General features: G+C 36.8%; 1 protein-coding gene across 1 annotated transcript in view; it reads right to left on the bottom strand.

The window, feature by feature from the left end:
• LOC148943571 (uncharacterized) overlaps positions 1 to 26,901 on the bottom strand; it is a 77,488-nt gene that overhangs the window by 37,472 nt on the left and 13,115 nt on the right. Inside the window, exons 2-3 of the mRNA XM_089101465.1 lie at positions 12,093 to 12,222; positions 7,822 to 8,045 (exon numbers count right to left, since the gene is read on the bottom strand). Coding sequence (XP_088957591.1) covers positions 7,822 to 8,045; positions 12,093 to 12,222 — 354 coding nt within the window. The remainder of the gene's footprint in view (positions 1 to 7,821; positions 8,046 to 12,092; positions 12,223 to 26,901) is intronic.

Here is a 26,901-nt window from a genome sequence, read left to right as displayed (position 1 = left end):
ACACTCAAGCCTCTTTCCGCAAGATAATCAAAAAAAAAAAAAAAAAAAAAAATGGAAAGGAAATGCACCCCTAAGAGACAAAATGATAAATAGTTCAATAATGTTAGTCAAATTAACGCGCGTTGGCCAAAAATGCGTCAATTTTTCAAAAGAAACTCATCCATTTTGTTTCGTTGACTTCTAGGATACGCGGTAAATGGAATAATTTACCAGAGGCAACAATCTGTAAGACACTGGCGTCAACGAGGGGGGGGGGGGGTGTATTTGGCCCTAATCTCAAATTTCGGAAAATACATTCTTTTTGCACTTTTTTTTAAAATACCTTTCATTGGTTTTGTCATTGAAAAACACCAAGGAAATTCTCCCCTCCCCCTAGATATTCAAAAACATATTTTGCTCTCACTCTCAACACTTTGGTGAATTGTCACCACTATTGTGAGATATGGCAGTGGTTCCCAACCTTTTTCAAATCCCGTGATCCTTAAGAAGATTTTCATCCTGGAGTACCCCCTTCAAAAATTAACAGAATAAGAACATAGAAAACGATACTAAACCTAACTTGCATATATTTTTTAACATATTTTAAAGTAGCAGAACATTTTGCATTGCTATTTTTTAAACAATTTAGCATGAACATTTATGAACAGAAAAGCTAATATTCACATTAATGAAGAGAAAACTTAATTGTACTTAATTAGATCCTTGAGCTTGGATATTCCAGCTGAGATCTTTAAAATCTGGATCAAATGATGAAAGATAGAACCTTAAATCTGGAGCTGCATCAACTTTATCTCTATGCTTGTTTTTGATAAACGCATAGGATGGAAATGCCCTCTCAAAAAGTCTGAGCTTTGGAAAGGCAACAGACGCTTCAGGGCTTTATCACCAAAGCTCTTATATTCTTTCCTTGTTCGTGCCCAGAACTCAGGAAGATTTGCATGTTTAAACTCGGAACGCAGAGAAGAATCTGTTGGAATTTCAGTTATTACCTCTTTATCCGAGATTGACAAATTGGTTGCTTGCTCAAAAAAGGTGCGATCAAGGGGAGTTGAAACCCAGTTCTCTTTACTATTTCACTCCGGAAAGTACTTCTTGAATGACATTTTCTTTTTCAAGCGTGATGAGGTAAATTTAGCACATGCGGTAATCCAGAAATTTGAAGTGTTGAGGACATATGACAATTTGGAACTCTAGAAATCAGTACTTTTTAAGATATTTCTTTTCCAACGCTTCCAGAGATGAGGTCCTTGGGCAATTTTAAGAGAAAAGAAACCAGAATAGGATTGTGTGCAAAATGAAGTGATTTTAGACTATTTTAATACCTCGCATCAACTTCAGAATTCCCTAAAGGAAGAATAACCCAGGAAAACGGGAGGTGGCTTTTGACCCTGTGTACCCCCCCCCTCCCAATAATTTTTTTTCAACTTTCCTGCAATTTCCGAAATTGGTCACAAAATGCGCTATTCTTGCAATTTATGAACTCCCCAAGGAAAATACAGTTCGTAGTCACCTTATCGTCCCTCTAAAAAAAACTTTACCTGAAAGTTCATCTCAATCTCCCAGTCATGAGGCAAAATAAAGTAGACTTGGCAAAGCAAAACTTAGGGTATACCAAAATAAAAGATCCCCCTTTTTATCTATTTCTTTATCCATCCACCAGTGTAAAATAGTAAAAAAATCGATATTTTTTTCCTCCACTAATGCAAATTTTTACTTAAAACGGATTATACTTTCAATATTTTACTTTTTGCCAACGGAAAACAATAGGGGACGGTTAAGAAAACAACAATGAAGTAAAAAATAGAATGAGCAACTAACCTATGCATTCTAAAAGTCAGAATATAATTTGTACTTTATTTAAACAAATTCAAATGAATTTACTAAAAAAAATGTGCATTGTCAGTTTAATATACATAATGCTGATATTTATCCTTGAAATCTTAATTAACTTTTCATTTCTTAAAGTTATAAAAGTGAAAACATTTAAAAGATTTTTTTCAGTAAAGTAAAAATTATATTCTGGCTTTTAGAAAGCACAGGGTTTAGAACCCTACTCAGAATAATTTCTGCTCGTATAGAGTTTGACTTATTTTAATTTCTGTTTGTTCTGGGTTTTATTTATTTATTAATCCTGATTTGTGGTAGTTGTATACTTGGTAGATTATTTGATTCTATTTTTGTTCATTTTCGGTTTAATAGAGTTCTTTACTTTTTTTTTGGAAAAACTTATTTTGATTAATTTCTGCTCGTTTTATATTGACATAGTCTTTTTCAGGGAGAAAGACTCAGCCTCTTCTGAAGTGAACAACCATCCCTTCCATAAAAACATTTAATACCCACTGGGCATAACTTACAACCCTTGCCCCTAATCTCTGGGGTTTGTTTCAACCCCAAAAGCCTTGTTATATGATATTTAGACTGTCTTGAATAGAATGGCTATCTCAAAATTTCTATTAGATGCATTTCCGGACAATATGACGTGTGTGGAGGGGGGAGAGTGTAGCTGCCCTCTGATCACTTTGACTCTTAAAAAGGGCACTAGAGTGTCTGATTACCAATCCAATGAGCCCCCTTTGAAGTTTATATGATCACACTTTCTATAAAAACCCTGTCCCCAGGGTAAAACTTACAACCCTCGCCCTGAGGGCTGAAGGGATTTGCTATCCTGAAAGACAGAATTTCCAGACCTTTCTGATAGGCTTAACAAAATGGCTATATTAAAATTTTGATTGGAAGTGTTTGAGGAAATGCTAGGCATGGAGGGAGACATTTGCCCTCTGATCACTTTTGACTAATAAAAAAGGCACTAGTCCTCTCAGTTTCCAATCAAATGAGCCCTTTTTGAAGCTTCTATGACAAAAATTTCTATAAAAACGTTAAATGCCCCAAAGGCAGAACTTACGACACTTGTCTTGAGAGCTATAAGGGGAGGGTTGTCATCCTCAAAGACATAGTTTCCAGCCCTTTCAAGTTTGGGGAAATGATGGGCGTTGGGGGTGGGGGGGTTACTTTCAATCTTATTACTTTCAATTATCAAAAAGAGCAATAGCCCTCTCAATTTCCAATCGAAAGAGCCCTTTTTGAAGTTTTTACGACAACGCTTTCTATAAAAACCATATATGCCCCCAGGCAATAACTTACAAACCTTCCCCTGAGGGTTGTGGGGGGGGTGTAATCCTCAAAGACCTAATTTCCAAAAATTTCAACTACGATGAACAACATGGATATCTCAAAATTTTGATTGAATATGTTTGGAGAAATGGTGGGCGTGAGAGGGGGGTTAGTTGTTCTACAATCACTTTCGACTATTAAAAAGGGCTCTAGCCCTTTCAATTTCCAATCGAATGAGCCCTTTTTGAAGCTTCTACGACAACTCTTTCTATAAAAACTTCATATGCCCCAGGGTATAACTTACAACCCTTGCCCTGAGGGCTGTGGGGGGGTTGCCATGCTCAAAGATCCAATTTCAAGAACTTTCAATTACGTTGAACAAAATGGCTATCTCAAAATTCTGATTGTGTGTGTTTGGGGAAACGGTGGGCGTGAAAGGGGCGTTGGTTGCCCTCCAACTACTTTCGACTATTAAGAAGGGCACTAGCCATTTCAATTTTCAATCAAATTAGCCCTTTTTGAAGTTTCTACAACAACGCTTTCTATAAAAACCTCATATTCCCCCAGGGCATAACTTACAACCCTTAGCTACTTTCAACTACGTTGAAGAAAATGACTATCTAAAAATTTTCACTGGATGTGTTTGAGGGAAAGGTGGGCGTCAGAGAGTGGTCAGTTGCCCTCAAATCACTTTCGACTATTAAAAAGAGCACTATCCCTTTTAATTTCCAATCGAATGCGCCCTTTTTGACGTTTCTACGACAAAGTTTTCAATAAAAACCTTATATGCCCCCAGGGCATAACTTATAACCCTTGCCCTGAAGACTGTGGGGGGAGTTTCCTGCTCAAAGATATAATTTCCAAAACTTTCAACTACATTGAACAAAATAGCTATCTCAAAATTTTGATTGGATGTATTTGGGGAAATGGTGGGCGTGGAAGGGGTGTTAGTTGCCTTCCAATCACTTTCGACTATTAAAAAGGACACTAGCCATTTAAGTTTCCAATCGAATGAGCCCTTTTGAATTTTCTACGACAACGATTTCTATGAAAACCTTATATGCCCCCATGGCATAACTTATAACCCTTGTCCTGGGGGCTGTGGGGGGGTTTGTCATTCTCAAAGACCTAATTTTCAGAACTTTCAACTACGTGGAACAAAATGACTATCTCAAAATTTTGATTGGATGTGTTTGAGAAAAAGGTGGGCGTGAGAGGGGGGTTAGTTGCCCTCCAATCACTTTTGACTATTGAAAAGCGCACTAGCCCTTTGAATTTTCAATCGATTGAGCTCTTTTCGAAGTTTCTACGACAACGCTTTCTATAAAATCTCATATGCCCCCAGGGTATAATTTACAACCCTTGCCCTGAGGATTGTGGGGGAGTGTCCTCCTCAAAAACATATTTTATATCTGGAAATCAACTACGCTGAACAAAATGGCTATCTCAAAATTTTGATTGGATGTGTTTGGGAAAATGGTGGGCGTGGAAGCGGTGTTAGTTGCCTTCCAATCACTTTCGACTATTAAAAAAGGCACAAGCCACTCCAATTTCCAATCGAATGAGCCCTTTTCGAAGTTTCTACGACAACTCCTTCGATACGAAGTGCCCTGGTCTAAAGAAATAAAAAATACATTATGCCAACATCGTTCTTTACTTAGGCAGCGCGATTGCGCTGCCTATGATTGACAATGCCTGGCAATTAATCGTCTTTGTATAGTCAAAATGACGTCATGATTGTCGCCCTGCACAAAATAGGCCATCTACACAAACTAAAAAATATTAAATCCCCTAAAACTCATTAGTGGGGAACGTCACCATTCATCTCTGAGGCCATGTTGAAATGTGGATCTACAGAAATTGACATATCAGCAGAACTTGGTTTAACGGCAAGTGAATATGATGTCGAGTCTTGAGTTCCAGAGAGGTCGTCCTCCATCCCCTATCATGTGGTGCGTTTATTCATGATGTATGTGGACTTTTATCTTGTACATATTCTCAAATAATTTATCATAATCTTTTACTATGATAATCCCTTTTTATCCCTTGACATATATTAAGTACAGGAAAAAGCCTTCGGCTTTTCCTTGGCAGGAACTAGTGAAAACCAAACTACAGTATCATCGCAGTTACCCAGGCCACCCTTTAAAGTATTTTACTATAACGTCATTTATGGTTGCAACCTAAGATTTTACTATAACGTCTTTTTGGTTGTAACCTACGATTTTAGCATCATCCATCATACCGTATATGAAGATAAAGTTTTTGTCACAAAATGAATTTTAGAATTAACATTATGTTTTGGTACTTACAGATATAGGGAAATAGAGATTTTCTTTCAAATTAGCCTGTAAACAACTTTCTACGATGTTCAAGCGAGGAGGAGAAAAAAGGGAACACATCAGTGCTCCCCGTGCAAAAAATTGATTTTCCTTTTTGTTCCAACCAGAGCGCTGTATGTTTCCCATATAGGTCTTTCGGCCATGGCGATTCTTGTGGTGTATTGTTTGTTTCAACCCGATGCCATTTTTAGGTGTTTTAAGATATTTTTCGACATTCCCTTAAATTGGTTTTCAAAATAACATTTTGCTATTAAGACTATTCGAGAAAATAGTTACCATTCCTGAATCAGCTAGAAGTGGCAATTTTTTTGTTACTAACCGGTTTTTTAAACACTTTTTTTTATATTTTGCTTACTATGAGCCGCAGTTTGTCCATTACTAGATTGCCCTACCGCTGCAACTATAATATAACATTATATAATATCGCATTTCACTTCCTTTGATATTTTGAGACTGTTCTCCATCAGGAGACTATGAAGGGTACCGAAAACTTCCCACTTGTTCTAAGATTTCCAAAAGTGTAATTTCTTTATAATGGACTGAATCTTGTCAGATACCTTAGTAATGTTAATGCAACTGTTCTGTAATTATACGTTAAGTTTATTAATTTCAGAAAAAGTGTCACTAAGTGAATAAGCTGCTGAAGCTAATTATAATCATGGAACTTGGAAGCTAACTGAAAAGATTGATCTTCAAAAAAGACTTGTGATTCATTTCTCAATTCAAACAGCCCTGTGAGTAGTTTCGCTGCATTACAAATAACAATTCACCGAATGAGAATATTATCCTTACTTACTGAGCAAGCGAGCGAAACGGGTGTTTAATCATCCAAATGATTGAATGAGTGTGATATTATCCAATCACAGTATGAAAGGATGTTCATTCTCACGGCAGTGTAAATAAACTGAAAACAGTTGAAATTTTTCACAGAGAAAAAAAGATTGCTCAGAAAATGAGCAATCACATGATTATTCAAAAACTTAACATAAATGTAAGGTTTTTAGGACCATACCATAAAAAGTAACTTTTCATTTAAAACATAAAAATGTTACGACAGTAAGTTCCGTGACAACCCTGCCAAGATACTGATCCCGCCACTCCTGAGATTTTTTCGCGTAACCCCCCCATGCTTCAACGTATCCCTGGGGGTACCCGTACTACAGGTTGGGAACTACTGATATAGGGTTTAAGCTTAAAACACATCTTATCAATAAAATTTTTACTGTTGAGCATATAAAACTAACTCATAGTATAGTCCAATAGAACAATGCTTGGTTTTCCTTAAAATGCTGCATTTCATTGTGTGTTTCAGAAGAATACTGTTCTGTTTTGTCAATTACATCAATGCAGGGTTGCCAACTTAAGTCAGATCAAAGTGATTATGCGGGATAGCCTCCCCCCCCCCGGCTTCTAAGTGCCCCTAGGGGAACCTGTACTAGAGATTTGGAGCCACAGAGATAGGGTTTAAGCTTAAAACATCTCTTGTCAATAAATTTTTATTGTTGAGCATGTAGAACTAAATCATAGTGTACCCCAATAGAACAATGCTTCGTTTTCCTTAAAATGCTGATATTCATTGCGTTTTCAGAAGAATGCTGTTCTATTTTGTTGAATAAGTTAAGGCGCGGTTGCCAAGTTAAGTCAGATCAAACTGATTATGTGCGATAAGCCAGGATTTAACAAATAAACAAAGACGAAGTTATATTAAAATTCAAGTAAATTTTTATTTCTATTCATTAACTAGCAGTAACGCCTGTTGAACACCGAGAACTAAAAGAAAAAAAGATCCGTGGCGTAAGCTCTTTTTTGATGACGGGAGAATCATTGTTTTGCCTATGTCCCAGCATGGAATTAACCTTGTCCCCACCCCCTGACCTGAATAAAACTGTCTCTGAAAGTTTCAACTTGATCCCCCAGCTGAGAGACAAAACAGGGTAAACCTACTGAAATTACAACTTTTAAATTTAATTTAGGCGAAAGTCAGTGCTAAGAAAATCTTGATTTCACATTTAAAGTCACCGAAAATTCGTAACTGCATTACTCATTTTGTTCAGGCAAATGAAAAATTCGATTTTTTGGTCAGTGCAATTAATCGTAAGCAAAGTGACCTACGGAGTTAGGCCAAAGCAATTGACATTTTGACAAGCATTTGCCAAAAGATTTTGGTATAAATGGATGGTATAAACGGAAAAATCGTACAAGGATTACTTATTTTGTTCAGGCAAGCAAATTTTTTTTTATTCTTTTTGGTCAGTGCAATTAATCACAATTAGAATAACCTACGGAACCAGGCCAAAGTCGTTGACATTTCGACAAGCATTTGCTAAAAGCTTTAGGTATAAATGGATAAATACCTAAATCATTGTACCTCGTCAACAGGATCTACGTCAGTTTTAGTTTGCAGCAGTAATCTGACGACTTCATGGTGTCCAGAGCTAGCTCCGAAATGCAGTGCGGTTTCTCCAGTATCACTTTTGATGTTGGGGTCTGCCCCTTTCGCCAAAAGGAGACTCAATGTCGGTGCTTGACCATGAGCTGCAGCCCACATCAAAGGCGTCAGCCCATTCTGATCTTTTTCATTTAAATCAATACCTAGAAAGTAAAAGCCAATTATTATTTGACGCCCAAGGCATGGGTAACCTAACAATTAAAAAAACCAGCTTAAAAAAAAAGTTGAAAATATAGTGCTATCATAGACTGCGCAATACCACTGTCAAGTAAAGAGCGAAGTGGGCTTTATGTGTCATTTTTTCACCAAGCCCCTTCGTATGGAAGGAGTTGTCGTAAAAACGTCGAAGGGGGACCTTCCGATCGGAAATTGAAGATTCTAGTGCCTTTTTCAGAATCAAAAGTGATCAGAGGGCAACAAGTCCCCTCCCAAACCCCTTTAGCTGCCCTCCCCCCAAAGAAATTCGATCAAAATTCGAGATAGTTACCCTATTCAGGATAATTAAAAGGTTCAATAACTAGGCCTCTAGGGATGACATGACCCCCCACAGCCCTTGGGGCAAGAGCAATAAATTATGCGATTTACTCATTGTTTACATAAGATTTTTTATTGGGAAAGGGAAGCATGTTTGATTCTGGGTCTCCAAAAAGGCCAAGGGCATTAAGATGAATCTTTCAGAGAATATGCAGGGGGCTGTTGAACTAAATCAAAAGATACTATGTGCATGCAGGTTGACAAAAGGGCACAACAACTATATCCCAAGAACGGCTTAGACTATTAAGCTAAAACTATCATGGTATGTTAAGGGGGGTGTTGAAGTGACCGAAAGACAATATGTGCATGCTACTACTATAACAGCTACTACTACGAAGACTATTACTACTAAGGCTGGGGCTAAACTACTACTATGATGGGAAATATCTCACGGCTTACAGTATCAAGTTGAAACTGTCAGGGCATGTTGAGGGTGGTGTCGAAATGGTACTATGTGCATGCTACATAATACCCTGAAGTTTCAAATTAATACCTTATGCCACTCCTGAAATATTGCTGGTACATCTTTGTGACATCCTGCTTCCTTGTAGCGTGTCAAGTGGACCTCAGGTTTTTAAATATAAGGGGGGGGGGCAGAGGTAAATCTAAAGAAACTATGTGCATCCAGGATATAAAAATAACTAAAAAAGTATTTTGGCACCTTTTTGGACCACATTTTCGTATGTGAGGGGGTCCCACAACAAAATTGTTTTTTTGTACATAAAGATCGACTTGTCCTGGGGATTCGTAGTTTTAAATTTCACTTTGTTCAAAAATGAAAGAGTTCATTCATCCTTTTTTGTTTTCAATTTTCTGCTGAACCGTTATTATTTTTTTTTTCTTTATGGCCCCTATTTGGTGGGCCCGTGCCAAAGCATTTTTTTTGTAGATTAGAAGTTCCTTGGCCCATAAACAAAAAACTGTAAGTTTCAGGTCGTTCTGATAATATTTTTGCCCCTTTTTCAGGAGAACCACTTTTTCCCCTATTTTTCCATGTGCAATGTGTCCTTGGGCCTCCTGGTCCAAGGACACAAGTACTGAATTAGGCAGAAAATTTTATCGGCCTTTTCTCGGGGAAGAGAGACCATGCCCCTAGACTGTTTTTTTTTTATATATTTGATCACATTGGCTTAAGAAATTGCGGCTGCAAGTTTCAAACTTATCAGAGACTACAGGTTTTTTAGCCCATTTCCAGGTCCCTAGCACTCCCTCCCCCTTATACAAAAATGTGTGGTCCCCTTAACTCAGACACGAATTAATGAAAATTTCGAGGTAATCCGAACTAAAAATTTTTTTTTGGCCATTTGGAGCCGCAATATCGAGGGGCTTGTGCCCCCGAACCAAAACGTTTCCTGTACAAAAGGGTCCAATGGACCCGGGATTTACGGTTTTAATCTTCAAGACGTACAAGGAAAAACAAATTTCGGCTTTCTTGGCCTTATATGGGAGACCCTTCATTTGTTTATAAGTATTCCTGTTCACCGGGGTGTTCACAAGGACTTAACGTTAGAGTTTCAAGCTGACAGAATTATTTTCTCAGCCTTTGCTGATCCCATTTTTTTGTGGGGGGATAACCCCGAATTGTTTTTTTTTACATTAGGCTTTCCTTGGGCCAGTTAATTACGGCTATAAGATTCAAACTGATCAGGGTTAACAAGTTTTTGGTCAATTTCTGGGCCAACAATCCATTTTCTCCCTCCCAACAAAACTTTTGACCCCCCTAGTCATGACAACAATTCCCACAAGTTTAAACACAATTAAAATAACAAATTTTGGCTATTTTCAGACCCCATATTTGGGGAACATGTGCCAAAGCTAAAAAAAAGAAATGATTTTTGGCCTTTTTTCAGGGCCCATTTTAGCGGCGAAATTATGTTCTTATCAATGTATTCCTGTGCGCTGAAACCCCCTCGCCCAGGGGGAGTTAAGGGTATAAGCTTCAAGCCGTTTATAAAAAGTAAAATTTAGCCCTTTTCCAGGTCTCATTTGGGTCCACCTAAACCAATTTTTCTTGGCATATTAGTCCCTTAGGATCACATTAGGGGGTCTTACGGTTTTACGTTTCAAACCATTCAAAAAAGTATTTTTACCCTTTGTCGGACCCGTTTTCGGAGGAACAAATATTTTTTTTATACATTTGGGTCCCATAAGACCAAGGACTTGAGGATATAAGTTTTGAACCAATAAAAAGAAAAAGTTTTAGTCCCTTTTCAGGCCCCCAAACAATTTTTTGTATCAAATTCCTCTTGGCCCAGGGTTCCTAAGGCTGTAAGTTACAAACTGATAAGGGACAAATTGCCTTTCGCTTTGACCCCCCCCCCTAACAGCTCTTCCCCTAACAAAATGTATGATCCGCTTGGTTCAAAGAACGACCCCTGAAGGTTTCGAGCGGATCGGACACCCCATGTCAAACATATAGACCAGTTTTCCAGCATAAAACCTATCTGAAAGCAATTGGCAATTTGCTGTCCTTCTCCAAGAAGCATGTGTGTTCTCTGAAGGCACAACTATTAAACTCTTTGACTATTCAGAGCAGAACGGCCATTTCAAGATTTTGGTCGAATGTCTTGGATGAGAGGGTAGCAAAAAATGGTACAAAAGAGCGGTAGTCGCCTTCGAATGAACTTTGACACTTAGAAATGCACTAAACTTCCAATTTGCAATCGAATGAGTCCCCTCACAAGTTTCTACAACCAGTGCTTCTATACGAAGCGGCCAGAAGGAAAGAGGAGGGAATGATCCATGAAAGGCAACTCGAATATATGCAACTTGAGAGAATCGTCTCTCATTTTAATACTAATCCTACTTCTGATATGTCGTTTCTATCGAGAGATGCAAATTCTACTCTCTTTTATTTCTTTTAGATGTTAATGAATACAATTTTAGGTCTAATTAGGAAACTTAAGAACAGTGAAAATTGACGATTCTTCAGTCTGTTCTTTTCTCTTAGTAAGAAAACTACTTGGCTTATTCTAGCCCCTCTTTTTAACAACTGTTTAATGGCGTAGATCTTTCCATGTGCTTTAAAAATAGCTAAAGTTATTCCTATACCAAAATGTGCTAGTAGTTCGAGGCCGGAGGCCTTCTACTTCTTCCAGTTCTAAATAAAATTTTTGAGAAAGCTGTACATTTTCAGATACGCTTTGTAAGTATTTAACACGCCTCAAAAGCAACTGAGTAGTTGTTCAGGACTTGGCGTTAACTTTAAATGATACTACTTGACAATAATCAGAATATTTTATACGACCTCGTTTTGACGACTTTCTCTGACCACCCTATCTAACAGAGGTTGTCGGGAAAAAGGAATTATAATTGGGACAGGTAGCTGCTTATTTAGCCCATTCAACCCTAAGACGGGTGCCAGCGTCATTTCAGGAGGGGGGGGGCAGAGGGACCCTTAGAAGGTTAGAATATCATTTGCACTTTACTGAAAGCTAAATAATCGAAGATGAAGGTTTTATTTAGCCAGTTGCTTTTCAAATCATTTGAAAAACACGAAAAATATATTTACGGGAGGGATAGATTCGAAAGCATTGCATTTTAGGTAGATTAGACCAATAAACTTTGAGCTGTATACAATTCTTTCATGTTATAATACAAACATTATTTTTGAATGTTATTCGACAATACTTATTCTTAGCGTCAAACAAACATACCTGGAAGGTCAGGTTCAAGAATTTCTCCTTGTCCAGCTCTATGATGTATTGTTTCTTCAACTGGTTCATTTATAACAGGAGCTGTCTTCACATTACCTCGTTGGAGGTTGGTGAGTGCAGGCTTCGGTTGCTAAAAAAGTGGTTTGACATTTTAGTGATTTCCACCCATTTCTTTTGAATTTCATATAGTGACTTTAAATTAAAAATGTAAATAAAACTTTCACAGCCCGAAGATTCGCTATTCCTACGGGTGCTAGGCAACTCTCTCCTAAAAATTCTCTCCGCACTGAATATTTCCTCCGTAACATTCTCTCCACATGTATCCATATGGATGCATATTGTGCATCAATAGAAAAAACTTAAACTTATCGAGGGTTAAAACTGTCAATTCGATGGATTAAAAATCCCAACATTAACCTCATAGTAGAAGACTTTGTCTTTGAATCACTCTATCAGACTAGGAGAACAGTGTCCAGGTTAATGGTAGACACAGCTACCACCTAAAGTTTTCAACGTCTTCAAGAATCACAGCATGGTAGACGTACCTACATGTCTTGTATCTTCAACCAAGCTACCAGGCGGAATGTCCGAGGATGTGGATTTTGCCAGTGATCTACCACTACTGGCACCAGTGTTTTCGCTTTGAGAGATTTATCCCTTTTGCGGGATTTTTAAACATTTTGTGTAGTCCCCGAAGCCGCGCCACGCCGACATGACGGCGGCGAATGTGTGATTTAGTATCGGCGGCGGCGCGCCGCCAGGCGCACCGAATTTTTTTTGGCGGCGTGCCGCCGATTTCTGACCGGTGGCATCCCACGGCGCGCTGATTTTTCTGATTAAAAATAATAATAAAAATAAAACTTCACCAAGCGCGTTCAACCTCAACTTGATTTTAGCAAGGATTTTTAAATGGTTGGCTAAAAACATACAAGAACAGTATGACAAAACAGGAATTTGTTGGGCCGTGCGGAAAGTGTTTATGTTCCCCGTCGATCAGATCAAGTAGAATTCTCATTTTTAGCCACTAGACCCAGGGAAACCTATGTTGAGATAATGTTTAACATCGCATTATTCCTATAAAATCCCGTGTTTAGTCATTTTCTTTTTGTTAATGACTTGGGCTAATGTGTGTATAACTTTCAAAGTTTGAAGTTCAAACATCTCCTAGTTCATCAAATAAATCCGAAAAGGAAGTGAAAAAAAAACAAATAACAACGTAAAAAAAACACTGTATACAAGTTAGATACCATGGCTTAACAATAATTTTAAATCAGCGGGTATATCACTTCAGTTACGATTGATGTAACAAAACTGAGTTAGTTCACCCTGCCTGAAGCCATTGATCTTTTTGCAGTCACTATCAGTCCTGTCGTGCTAAAAAAGCCGTTTAGCTGGGGCACTTGAGGCCGGTATAGCCAAAACTTGAAGAGCGTAAACTACCACTTGCGGGATCTGATACTAGCATTGGACCTTGGGGTCCATAAGAATGCCGCAAATGGGTTTCTTCTTTGTATCCGCTGAAATAAGTTGTTTTTATAAGGGAGAACTAACCTGCACCTTTACCATAGGGCTCCTACACCCTACACTACAGGGGGAACTAACCTGCTCCTTTACCATAGGGCTCCTGCGCCCTACACCACCGGGGGAATCAAACTGCTCCTTTACCCTCTTTTCTTATCAACACGGAATAACCCTCCAAAATTCTGTTCTGAAAGAAGTGGTCAAGTTATGAAGTTTCAAGTCAAAGTTTAAGGGTACTTCAACTTCACTGTGCTCTGCTCACTGTGCAAAAAAAATGTAATTCATTTTTATAGACATATTTCTATACTAGCTCTATCTCTTTTCCAGATTAATTAAAAAAAATTTTGACAAAATAAGTTTTTCAAAGAAAAGTAAAGAACTCCATTAAACAAAAAATGAGCAAAAACAAAATCAATTAATCTACCAAGCGGGAAACTCCCACAAAGCAGCATCGATAAATAAATGAAACCCAAAACGAACAGAAATGACAATAAATAACCGAGTCAAACTCAAAACGAGCAGAAATTAACAAAAGTTGGGCTCAAAACCCCTATGCCATCCCAGAACATAATTTGCACTTTACTGAAAAAATATAAATGTTTTTACTTTTATAACTTTAATAAATCAAATAATATTAAGATTTTGATTACTAAATATCAATATATGTATATTAAACTGACAATGCACATTCATTTTAATTTTTTTCAGTAAAGTGCAAATTATGTTCTGGCCTTGGGAAGGCATAGGGGTTTTGATCCCAACTTATGTTAATTTCTGCTCGTTTTGAGTTTGACTCGGTTATTTAATGTAATTTCTGTGCGTTTTGGGTTTCATTTATTTATAGATGCTGATTTGTGGTAGTTTCAAGCTTGGTAGATAATTTGATTTTATTTTTGCTCATTTTTTGTTTAATGGAGTTCTTTACTTTTCTTTCAAAAACATATTTTGTCGAAACAGTTTTATTAATTAATTTCTGTTTGTTTTATATTGACATAATCTTTTAAGGGAAAAAGAAAAAAATACTTTAAATCTTTTCTTTTTGTTTTTAAGAATTTATAGTTTGGCCTGCTATTTGTATGCTGGAAAAAAAATTTCAGCAATTTTTAACAACATAGACCCTTTTAAAAATCTGGACACAAATAGTACTGTTTAATTTAGTTTCATACCTCCTCTAGTTGACCTGAAATAGAAAACTTGATACCATTCGCAAAAAAATCTGTTTACTTTCTTTGATAGCTTGTATACACTTACGCTATTTGGATTTGGTTAAATTTTAAGTGCAGAAGTAGTCCCGAAAGTTTGAAATTAATACCCCCAGTCGATCTTGGGATACTGCTGAGATGCCTTATTGGGGTAATTAGCATTAACACAGTGCATTTAATCTTAAGGCAACATTTACTTTTTAAACATAAAGGCAATGGGGAGGGGGGGCGTGGGAGGGGGATTAGTTTACCTCCAATCATTTTCGACTATTGAAAAGGACATCAGCCCTTTCTATTTTCAATCGAACGGGTGCTTTTTGAAGTTCCTACGACACCTCCTTCGATACGAAGTGCCCTGGTCTAAACAACAATAACAAAAAATGATGTATTATACCCACATCGATCTTTACTATAATTAAATAAAAAAAATAAGTTTATTAAACTGAAAGTAAGGAGTGACATTAAAACTTAAAACGAATAAAAATTATTCCGTATATGAAAGGGGCTGTCCGTTCCTCAACGCCTCGCTGTTTACGCTAAATTTTTTTATTGTTTTAAAAAATAAAGTTGTGAGACAGAGTCAAACTTTAGCCTAAAGAGCGAGGCGTTGAGGAGGGGACAGCCCCTTTCATATACGGACTAATTTATGTTCGTTTTAAGTTTTAATGTTGCTCCTTACTTTCAGCTTAAAAAACTTTTTTTTTTTTATTTAATTTCTGATCGTTTTTTAGTTAATGCAGCTTTGATTTTGGCTCACTGTTATTGAATAAGTAAACAAAATTTGCATAAAATTTTTACTTTTCTTTCGCTAAATAGCTGTCTCTAAATTTGATTCTGACGTAATTTACAAATTAACTTACGTAACGAACTTCTATATTCGTATATTTTTCTTCTGGCAAAAAATACAAAGTTGCAGATTTTTGCAGATATGAGCTTGAAACCTATGTAATAGGGCTTTTTGATACGCTGAATCTGGCGGTGGGATATTCATTCAAATTTTTGCACATGTAGGGGATGTTTTCTCCCTCTTTAAAAAATCAGGTAAATTTTCTCAGGCTCTTAGCCTTTGATGAGTAATACTAAACTTGATAAAATTTATATATTTAGAATCAACATTCTAAATCCATTCATTTGATATATCTATTGACATCAAAATTCCGTTTTTAAAAGTTTCGATTACTATTGAGTTCTATTGCTTGTTTTTTTTATTATTGTTTTTTTTATTACGTATATGTTATTACGTATATGAGGGGGTTCTCCTCTTAGTCAATACCACGCTCTTTACGTTAAAAGTAAAAAAAAAATTAAGTCACAAACCCCTGAATCAAAAAGACCTTTTAAATGGAATAAATAGCTCTTTTTAAATCAATAAAAAAACTGTAGCTTTCAGAGCGAGATCTTGACTTGAAGGAGACGCCCCTCCTATACGAAATAATTTTTGTTCATTTTAAGATTAAATGTTGCTTCTTACTTTCAGTTGAAAAAACTTGTTTTTTTAATTTAATTTCTGATCGTTTTTTAAATAATGCTTGGAAATCCGGCGCCCCCTTCATAGAAATGTCCCTTACCCCAAAGAAACATCCTTCACGGAAATATTCTCCGAGTAACCCCCTCCTCCATCCCCCCCACCAGAAAAAAATCCTTCCTGTAATTGTCTGTATACTTCCCAATAACCAATACAATATGTAAGCAATGGGCAAAGTTCATAACCTACAGCCCTTCCTCTGGGAACTGTGGGGGATTAAGTCATCCTAAAAGACATATTTATTAGATTTTTGACTATGTTGAACAAAATGGCTATCTCAAAATTTTGATTGGGTGACTTTGGGAAAAAATGATCGTGGAAGTGGGCCTAGTTTCCCTTTTTTTTTTGGTCACTTAAAAAGGACACTAGAACTTTTAATTTCCGTTCCAATGAGCCCTCCTACGATATTCTAGGACCACTGGGTCAATACGATTACCCCTGGGAAAAAAACAAACAAATAAACACGCATCCGTGATCTTTCTTCTGGCAAAAAATGGAAAATTCCACATTTTTGTAGATAGGAGCTTGAAACCTCTACAGTAGGGTGCTCTGATACGCTGAATATGATGGTGTGATTTTCATTAAGGTTCTGTAACTTTTAGGGGTCTTTCCCCCTTTTTTCAAAAATCAGCCAAATTTTCTCAGGCGCGTAACTTTTGATGGGTAAGATTAAACTTGATGAAACTTATATTTTTGAAATCAGAATTAAAATCCTATTCTTTTGATGTATCTATTGGTATCAAAATTCCGTTTTTTAGAGTTTTGGTTACCATTGAGCCGGGTCGCTCCTTATTTACAGTTCGTTACCACGAACTGTTTGAAAATGTCAAGCCTTCCAATCCCTTTCGATTATTTAAAAGGGCACTAGGCCTTTCGATTTCCAATCGAATGATCCCTTTTTGAGTTTCTACGACAACGCTTTCTATAAACACCTTATATGCCCCCAGGGCATAAACTAAAACCTTACCCTAAGGGCTTTGAGGGTGGTTGTCATCCTCTAAGACCTAATTTCCAGAACTTTCAACTACGTTAAACAAACTAGCTATCTCGAAATTTTGATTGGATGTGTTTAGGGATTGGTGGGCGTGGAAGGGGTGTTTGTTGCCTTCCAATAACTTTCGACAATTAGAAAGGACACAAGCCACTTCAATATCTGATTGAATGGGCCCTTTTCGAAGTTTCTGCGACAACTTCTTCGATACGAAGTGCCCTGGTCTAAAGGAAAAAAATAATAAATAATACATTGTGCCAACATCGTTCTTATATACCCCCAGGTCATAACATAAAACCCCTACCCTAAGGTTTGTGGTGGAGTAACCTCCTCAAAAACATATTTTCTCGCTGGAAATCAGTTACTCTGAACAAAATGGCTATCTTAAAATTTTTATTGGATGTGTTTGGGGAAATGGTGGGCATAGAAGGGGTGTTATCTGCCTTCCGATCACTTTCGACTATTAAAAAGGGCATATTCCAATTTCCAATCGAATGAGCCCTTTTCGAAGTTTCTACGACAACTCCTCGATACGAATTGCCCTGTTATGTAAAAAAAAATACATTGTGCCAACATTGTTCTTTACTTAGGCAGCGCGATTGCGCTACCTATAATAACATCCTGAATCGCCTAATGCTCTTTTACCTACCTCTTTTCATCCGAAAAATCAGAAAGAAAATGAACAGAGTTTTTAAGTGGAAGGTAGAATTTTGTTTCAAGAAAAATTTCTTCTACTTCTTCCTACGAACCGATATACATGGCGAGCCCAAGATGACAGTATTTTTCTTTAAGAGACAGATTAGCCGGTATGACGGTTGAAGCCCAGAGGTCGATATCGATAAGTAAAAAAAGGGACAAAAAACAAAAAAAACGGCGGCGTGTTAGTGACGCCGCCGCATATAGAATCAGCGGCAGCGTCAGCGCGCTGATGCTAGCTCGGCGGCGCGCCGCCAATTTTTTTTCGGCAGCGCGCCGCCGACTTTTCGGCGCGGCTTCGGGGTCTAATTTTGTGGGAATTGTTTTTTATGAAAAGGGATAAGGGACATTCAAGGATAATTGGTATGTATAGAGATATTTCGCATTCGGAATTGATACATTCGAGATTTGTGGGACTCAAAGAAAGATTTTTCTTGAACATTATACACACAAAAGTCCTCATACTTTCGAATCGGAAATGGGAAGAAGATACATTCCTTAATGTATCAGGTAATAATTTGCAAAAGTTGAATTTACTGAATGTAGAGCACAATAATTCTTCTTGCATGTCTCCCACCCAACTGTGAAAGCCTGTAATTTATCAGGAAGGTGCCCAATGCGTATTCTCAAGAAATTTATATTTATTGGATGTAAAAATAATTCAAGTATAGTTAGTATCAAGCCAAGGTATTCGACTAGACAGATAAAACTGATTCTTATTATTTTTTTATATAATCCATTCAGCAGAATAATATTCTGCCTAGCTGAAAATGTGATAGTCTATATCATAAACAAAATATGCACTTAGTTATATATTAAGCATATAACTGTAAGGGTATATAAAGGATGAAGTATAAGTTATAAGTGTAGATTAAGTTTGAAATAAATTACAGTAAATTAAATTGCGTGAAGGAAGGTGCTATGTGAAATGAAATGAATTTTGGCGCAATACGCGGTGATAGACTGTGTGCGTTTTTGAACTTTTTTTTTTTTTTTTTTTTTTTTTTTTTTTTTAAAGATCACCGAGGAGAACACCTTCCGTAAGCAGAGATTTAGCTGGTAATAGTTTTACTCAGGCGAAGACGGTGTAGTGGTTTGGGGTAGCCCCCTTCCATTTCCGTAGCACATAGTACCAAGTTGATATTTATATGTTATTATTATTAATTGATAAATGGCTGCCGTGGCTTCTGAAAAGTTGTACAAGACAGGATGCAAAGTTTCCAAAGAGAGCCTCAGTCTACCAGAGGAACAATTATTTGCAACACATCTGCTGGGGTTTGTGGTCGCCTCTGCCATAACCGCTGTGAAATTCTTCAGAGTATTGAGAAAGACAGTATTACAATATATCAGTGCTCGGACTGCTGCAAGAAATTTGCTGATAAACCTGCTCCCCCACAGATCCCGCCTCCTTCAGACACTATTGTTTATTCACCAGTTTTAAGGTTTTTCCGGCACTGTCTACAGTCGGGAATATATATCTGCGTCCGCCTCCTGTATATCTGCGTGTACTAACTTCTATTCTACTGATCATCTTGATCAAGCTAGAAGCCTCACGCTAGAAGCTAGAACATCTCTAGTGAATCCCACGCACAAACTCCTTGCACGTCGCGGTCCCTCTGCTAAGCAAAGCCTGTCGTAGAATATTTCAGACATCCTTATTTCTGAGGATGCAATCCCAAGCTTGCCAAATCTGAAATTCGTCATGACTGCAAGTGATGCTATACCTGCGATAGATACGGATCGAAATGCTCACTTTAGCCGTGCCATTCAAACCTGGGACTGGCATCTTTCTAGCATTATTGATAAACTTGATTACGTCACAAGTAAGGTAGCGGAGACTCCTGCTGTGGTGAAAGAGTGTTGTGACGGAGTAAAGAGCAAGGTTTTGAGCTGTATAAATAAAGAAAAACTTAATCTTGGCCTCCACTGAATAGCGAGTCAGAAACAGTGGGTCTTGTAGTAGATTCACCGCCGCAAGATTGTGATGATCCCTTAAAGCGTGAAGCTTTTCTGAAATCGTTGGATGGAGCTGATGGTATAGTGCAGATTTCACTTTCTAAGGAATCAGGATCCCAGCAACCGGAATGGGTCATTCATACGAAAAGAAAAAACGCCAAAAACTTGAAAGCCTCTTTGAATGAAAAGGTCGGTAAAACTGAGGTTCGCAAATCGAGAATTGTCGGTTTATTATCACGAGTGGACTTTCCGATCGATCCAGTGAGTATGTGTGTTTCTAACCAAGGTATCGAAGAGAACAGCGCATCGGTGTTTCGAAATCATACCGTGTATACTTCCGTTCGGCGACGGCTAAGTCTCATTTTTTGCCTCATGGGATTCACATTGGCTACGAACATTTCCGGCTTACTGATTATAAGTTTTTACCGCGAATGTGCTACAAATGTGGGTCGCTAGAGCATATATCGTCGAGCTGCTCTAGTGTGGAATGTTGTCTCAAGTGTCTTGGTAGTGGACACTCTCATTCTCAAAACAAACCTTGCCAGAATGAACCTTGTTACTTCCATTGTGGATCTCAAGAGCTTACTGGATTTAGCTTTCGCTGCAAACGGTTGACCGGAAAAGTTGCAAAGAATAAAAAAATGATTAGTGCAAAGATTATATCTCTGAATCTGAATGGATTTGGTGATAAACAATATGTATTGTAGTCTATGCTGTGCGATCTGGATATTTTATGTCTGCATGAGCATCACCTTCTGGACCACTCTACTAGTCTTCTTTCGACCTTGTCGTAGAATTTTAAGTGTTTTATCTCTCCAGCTACGCCTAGAGGCGGACGCCCAGCTGGAGGCGTTTGCATATTTATTCGAGAGAATATTCCAGTTTCAGTGTTTGCTGTTAATCGTTATTTTGTTGCTGTTCGAATCCCAGGGATTATCTTTATCTCGTGCTATTTACCAACAAATTATCATACTATTGATTCGAATTTTGATTTCAATTTTTCATGTTTAGAATTATCGCGAGTTGTGTGGATTGGATATGCCTATTAGTGACTATTTTTACCTTTCTTTTCATTTAAATATTCAAATTCCATCTTTTAAAATTATCCATCTTTCTAGTCAAATCTTAAATAAAATGATCTAGGATTGGGAAAAAACGTGCAAATATCATGATGAATCAGCTCTTTCAACTAAAATAATTGTAAATAATTCTATAGATGTTGATCAAATTGGTATTGCTCTATTTTAGGTTGAAATTGATCATAGTTTAAAAGTCGGGGCTAATAGAGCATATACGACTGACTCTTTCCGTCGTGGATCTCGTGTTTTAGGTTGGAACCTAAACCCGATTTTAAAGCATGGCCAAATGAATGCATCTCAAGCTTGTTACCTTTGGAATTGCTCGGGAAAACCGCGATCTGGACCATTTCACGACGGTATAAATTAACTAAACGCGTTTTTCGGGCTGAGTCGCGTTTGCATAATGAAATTATAAGAGATGAAATTGGTTCAAGGATTACTGGTGATAAGAATGAGCTTTGGAGTTTTGTTAATTCTAGACGTCGTAATAATAATTGTTCACCAGATTCTAATAGTTCTCTGAAACTAGAAGATTGGATAAATCACTTTAGTACAGTACTTTCACCCGGTGATGCGGCAGATGAATCACGGCTTGACTCTTTATTATCGGAAGAAATTTCAAAGCACCCCCCAAATTGCAAAATATCTGTTTCTGTTGAAGAAGTAACGGCAGCAATTAAAGCTCTAAACAGTAAGCATTCTTTTGATCATGATGGTATACATTCAAACCATATAAAATGGGCATCCCCCAAAGCAATCCTTCTTCTCGCTACTCTCTTTACTGCTATTCTTTCTTCTGGAGTTCTTCCAACTAGCTTTTCTCGTGCTGCCATTCAAAAAAAGGAGGGAATACGAATCGATGTTCTGATTACAGGCCGATTACTGTTTCGTGCCAGATTAGCATAAGTTTTTGAGTTAGTTTTATTAAAGTATCTTGGGTCTTGTAACCAAGGCCTGAATAAAATTGGGTTCCATAAGGGGCTACGCATGGATTTTGCTCATACCTTCCTTTCAAGAATAATATCCTTTTGTAAGCAACGGGATAGAGTTTATACACTTGCGTTAGATTTTGCGGCGGCTTATGATTCAATTATCCATTCTTGGGCTATGACTGCGCTTCTGAAGAATAATGTCCCACTACCAGTAGTTTTGGTTTAAAAAAAAGTGGTATAGCTCATCTCGTATTCGTACTAAGTGGAAGAATCAGTTAAGTGATTATAATGTTAAGTTACGTAGGGGGCTGAGGCATGGAAGCATTATTTCTCCTTGGATTTTCAATATAACTGTTTCGGGGCTATTTGATCAAATAAAGTTGACTTTTATTTATGGTAAAGGTTATGTTCTGTCGTGGATTGCTTACGCAGATGATTTACTCCTTCTGAGTCGATCACTTCAGTCACTTCAACAAAATGTAGATTTTTTAGCAAAGGTTTTTAGTGAGCATGGACTTCGTTTTCGCCCTGGAAACTGGAAAGTGTCAGTTTTTAATTCTTGGTCCTAAGGCTAATGATCTGGTTAATTCAGAAATTTCTGTTCGTATTTATGATAGTATTTTAAAACCGTTCTTTTTTATATCTTGGTGTGCCTTATGGACCAACTTTAGCTCTATGCCGTGCTTCTATTTCTAAAGCAGTTAAAAGTAGAATAGCGTCTAGTTTCGGGGCAGTAATTTGTCTTCGCGATCTTTTTTCTCGAAAATCACTGGCTCGGGTATATAATACCCTTGTCGCTTTGCCTCAGATTTTACTTTTTTCATCGCTTCTCCTGTTTTTTTAGAATTAGTAATATTGCGCATGTAAAAACCACATTTTAAATTTTGCTAAGTTCCTTTGCCGCTTTTCTAAATCTGAATCAAATACTTTTTTAATGAATACATATAAAATAAAAACCCTGTTGATGTTTTGGAGAAAAAGCAAAAGAAATTTTTTATCTAAATTAGCTCTTTTTTCTCATAATTTATATAAGGCTGCGCATGAAGCTTAATTTTTTTTTTTTAATTATTGAATGAAGTGTTAATTTGTGTGGTAAGTTTGATTGAAGGCATTTGCGTAGTTTGATGTTATATGGTTTAAATGAATTTTATGGCCTGTTGATTAGCGGTTATTTTTAAATTTTACTCTTCGTATTAGAAGGAAATAAAAAGTTTGAATAGAATTGAATTGAATTAAGGCTAAAGCATGAATAGCCAACTAGGTGAAAATGAAGTAATGTATGGTTAAGGAAGGAATATCTGACTGAATGGATAGTAAGGTCAATATATAATAAGGAATGGATAGATTGGAATTACTGGAATAGATAAGGAATGGATAATAAGGAATGGATAGTGAAGAGTCAGGTGAAGTTAAATGTGTATGAAAGGAAAGAGAACCAGCCAAGACGAAAAGAAACTTAAACTTATATTTATATACTCATATCCATTCCTGAAAGTCTTAAAAATCTTAGATTTATTAAGTTATAAAAGATAAAACGATTAAAATGTGTTTTGTTTTCAGTAAAGTGCAACTTATGTTCCGGTCTTTGGAAGTAATTAATTTAAAAAAAAACTTTCCGAAAAATAAGTTTTTCAAAGAAAAGTAAAGACCATTTTAAACTTAAGCTCAGCAGATACAAGTACCTTTTAAAATTCAAACTCAAAACGAGCAGAAATTCCTATTAAAGAATAAATGAATCCCAAAACGAACAGAAATTAAATAAACAATCATAGCAAAAACATACAACAAGTAATAATATAAATGAATAAATAGATCTTAAAGCGAGTAATGCTTAGATTGAATATGAAAATCAAGCTTAAGACGAAAAATTGTTTTTCTATTGAAGTACAGCTGAAACTTAAAACGAACAGAAATTAAATAAACAATCAATGCAAGCAAACATACAATAGATATTAATGTAAATTAATAAATAAATATTAAAACGAGTGAAACTTAAATTGAATATGCAAATCAAGCTTGAAACGAACAAAAATTACCACAAACAAGAGTTTGGGTATGACCTCCTTCTCTCACTTTTAAGTCTAAAACCTACTATGTCACTGGCGCTTTACTGAAAACCAATTTTATGACAAATATTTTCTTTTGTACTTAATATTGAAAATAAACATTAAAATTGTAGTAACATTTTGAACTGATGAGCTTTCAGCAATTAATATCATTATACATCAAATATTCAGTTTAATTTATTAGCTCTTTTTAAAGTTGTTAAAGACGAATATAGTTTCACTGCAAATAAGTGTTTGGATACTGCCTCCTTTCCTAACTGTAAATAAAAACCAAAAGCCTACTGCGTCATTGCCACTAAAATGAAAACGAATTATGTTAAAAATATTTTCTTTTACAGTTATTACAGCATTGAAAATAAAAATACAATTAAAGTGAAATAAATTCTTGAAGTGATGGATCTTTCAACAATTAATATCATTATGCATCAAATATTCAATTTGATGTTGTTTATACTATCCAAGACTATAAAAGACGCATTCAGTTTTCAGTAGACTACCAATGACGCAGTAGCTTTAAGGCTTTTACTGTAAAAGAAGGAGGTCATGCCCAAACTCTTGTCCGTGATGATTTTTGCTCATTTAAAGTTTTATTTCCGTATTCAATTCAAGTTTACTCGTTTTAAGATTCACTAATTCATTTACATTAATATCTATTGTATGTTTGTTTGCATTGATTGTTTATTTAATTTCTGTTCGTTTTAGGTTTCATTTGTACTTCAATAGGAAAATAGTTTTTTCGTCTTAAGCTTAATTTTCATTTTCAATCTGAGCATTACTCGCATTAAGATCTATTTATTCATTTACATTAATATTTTTTGCATATTTTTGCTATGATTGTTTATTTAATTTCTGTTCGTTTCGGGTTTCATTTATTCTTTAATAGTAATTTCTGGTCGTTTTGAGTTTGAGTTTTAAAAGGTATTTGTATTTGCTGAGCTTAAGTTTAAAATGGCCTTTAATTTTCTTTTCTTGTTCGTTTTTGATTGCAAAAAATTTCAATTTCCAATCAAATGAGCCCTCTATGGAGTTTATAAGAGCATCCTTCATAAGAACCATACATGCCCTTAGGGCATAACTTAGAACGCCTTCCCCTGTGCCCTGGGGGGTTCTATTGACACCGGATTTTTTCTTATACAACCATTGAACTATCTTTAACAAAATATCATCTTAAAATTTTCATCAGATGGGTTTTGAAAACGAAGGCGTGAGGCGGGGGGGATAGCTAACCTCGGATCTCTTTTGACCATTAAAAAGTGAGCTCGAACTTTTAATATCCAATCAAATGAGCCCTCTCTGAAGTTTATACGAACATCCCTTTCATACGAACAATATATGCCCCAGGGCATAACTTACAACGCCTGCCCCCGGGCCCTGCGGGGTTTTGACGACACCTGAGTTTTTTTTATCTGACTTTTTAGCAATTTTTAACTTAATGGCTATCACAAAATTTTATTGGATGCATTTGGAGGAAAAGGGGCGTGGGGAGGGACTAGTTGCCCTCCAATCTCTTTTGAATCTAAAATACTGAACTAGGACTTTCAATTTCCAATCAAATGAGCCATCTCTGAATTTTTTAAGAGTATCCCTTTAATAAGAACCATTTATTCCCCAAGGGCATAACTTACAACACCTGCCCTCGGGCCCTGGGGGGGCCCAGGCCCTTGACCCCTGAGTTTTCGTTATATGGTCTTTGCACTATTTTAAAAAAAGCTATCTCAAAGTTCTTATCGGATGGGTTTGAGGAAAAAAGGACGCAGAGGAGGGGGGGCTAGTTGCCCTCCATTCTCTTTTAACTCTTAAAAAGTGAACCAGAACTTTCAATTTCCAATCAAATGATCCCTCTTTGAAGTTAATACGAGCACCCCATCCATAAGAACCATATATGCCCCCAGGACATAACTTACAACGCCTGCCCCGGGCCCTGAGGGGTTGTGTCGACACCGGAATTTTTGTTATATGATCTTTCAACTATTTTTAACAAACTAGCTATCTCAAAATTTTTATTGGATGCATTTGAAAAAAAAGGTTGGGGGGGGGAGCTGGTTACCCTCCAATTTCTTTTGACGCTTAAAAAGTGAACTAGAACTTTCAATTTCCAATCAAATGAGCCCTTTCTGAAATTTATACGAGAATTCCTTCCATAAAAACCAAATATGCCCCCTGGGCATAACTTATAACCGTTGCCCCTGAAGACTGTGGGGGAGTGTCCTGCTCAAACATATAATTTCCAGAACTTTCAATTACGTTGAACAAAATAGCTATATCAAAATTTCGATTGGATGTGTTTGAGGAAATGGTGTCAGTTGCCTTAGAATCACTTTCGACAATTAAAAAGGGAACTAGCCATTTAAATTTCGAATCGAATAAGCCCTTTTTGAAGTTTCTACGACAACACTGTTAATACAAAACCTTATATGCCCCCAGGGCATAACTTACAACCCTTGCCCTGAGGGCTGTGGGGGAGTTGTCATCCTCAAAGACCTAATTTCCAGAACTTAAAACTACGTTTAATAAATTGGCTATATCAAACTTTTTAATGAATGTGTTTGGGGAAAAGGTGGGCATGAGAGGGGGTTAGTTGCCCTCCAATTACTTTCGACTATTAAAAAGGGCACTAAGCCTTTGAATTTCCAATCGAATGAGCCTTTTTTGAAGTTTCTACAACAACGCCTTCTATAAAAACCTTATATGCCCTCAGGGCATAACTTAAAACGATTACCCAGAGGGCTGTGGGGGAGTGTCCTCCTCAAGAACATATTTTATATCTGGAAATGAACTACGCTGAACAAAATGGCTATATCAAAATTTTGATTTGATGTGTTTGGGGAAATGATGGGCGTG

The sequence above is a fragment of the Artemia sp. Qi Xiang Cuo genome, chromosome 15 (genome assembly GCF_049724085.1).
Source record: "Artemia sp. Qi Xiang Cuo chromosome 15, ASM4972408v1, whole genome shotgun sequence".
Classification (NCBI taxonomy): Eukaryota; Metazoa; Arthropoda; class Branchiopoda; order Anostraca; family Artemiidae; genus Artemia; species Artemia sp. Qi Xiang Cuo.
Note: the sequence above shows the minus strand (reverse complement) of the source record. Positions and strands in the feature narration are given on the sequence as shown.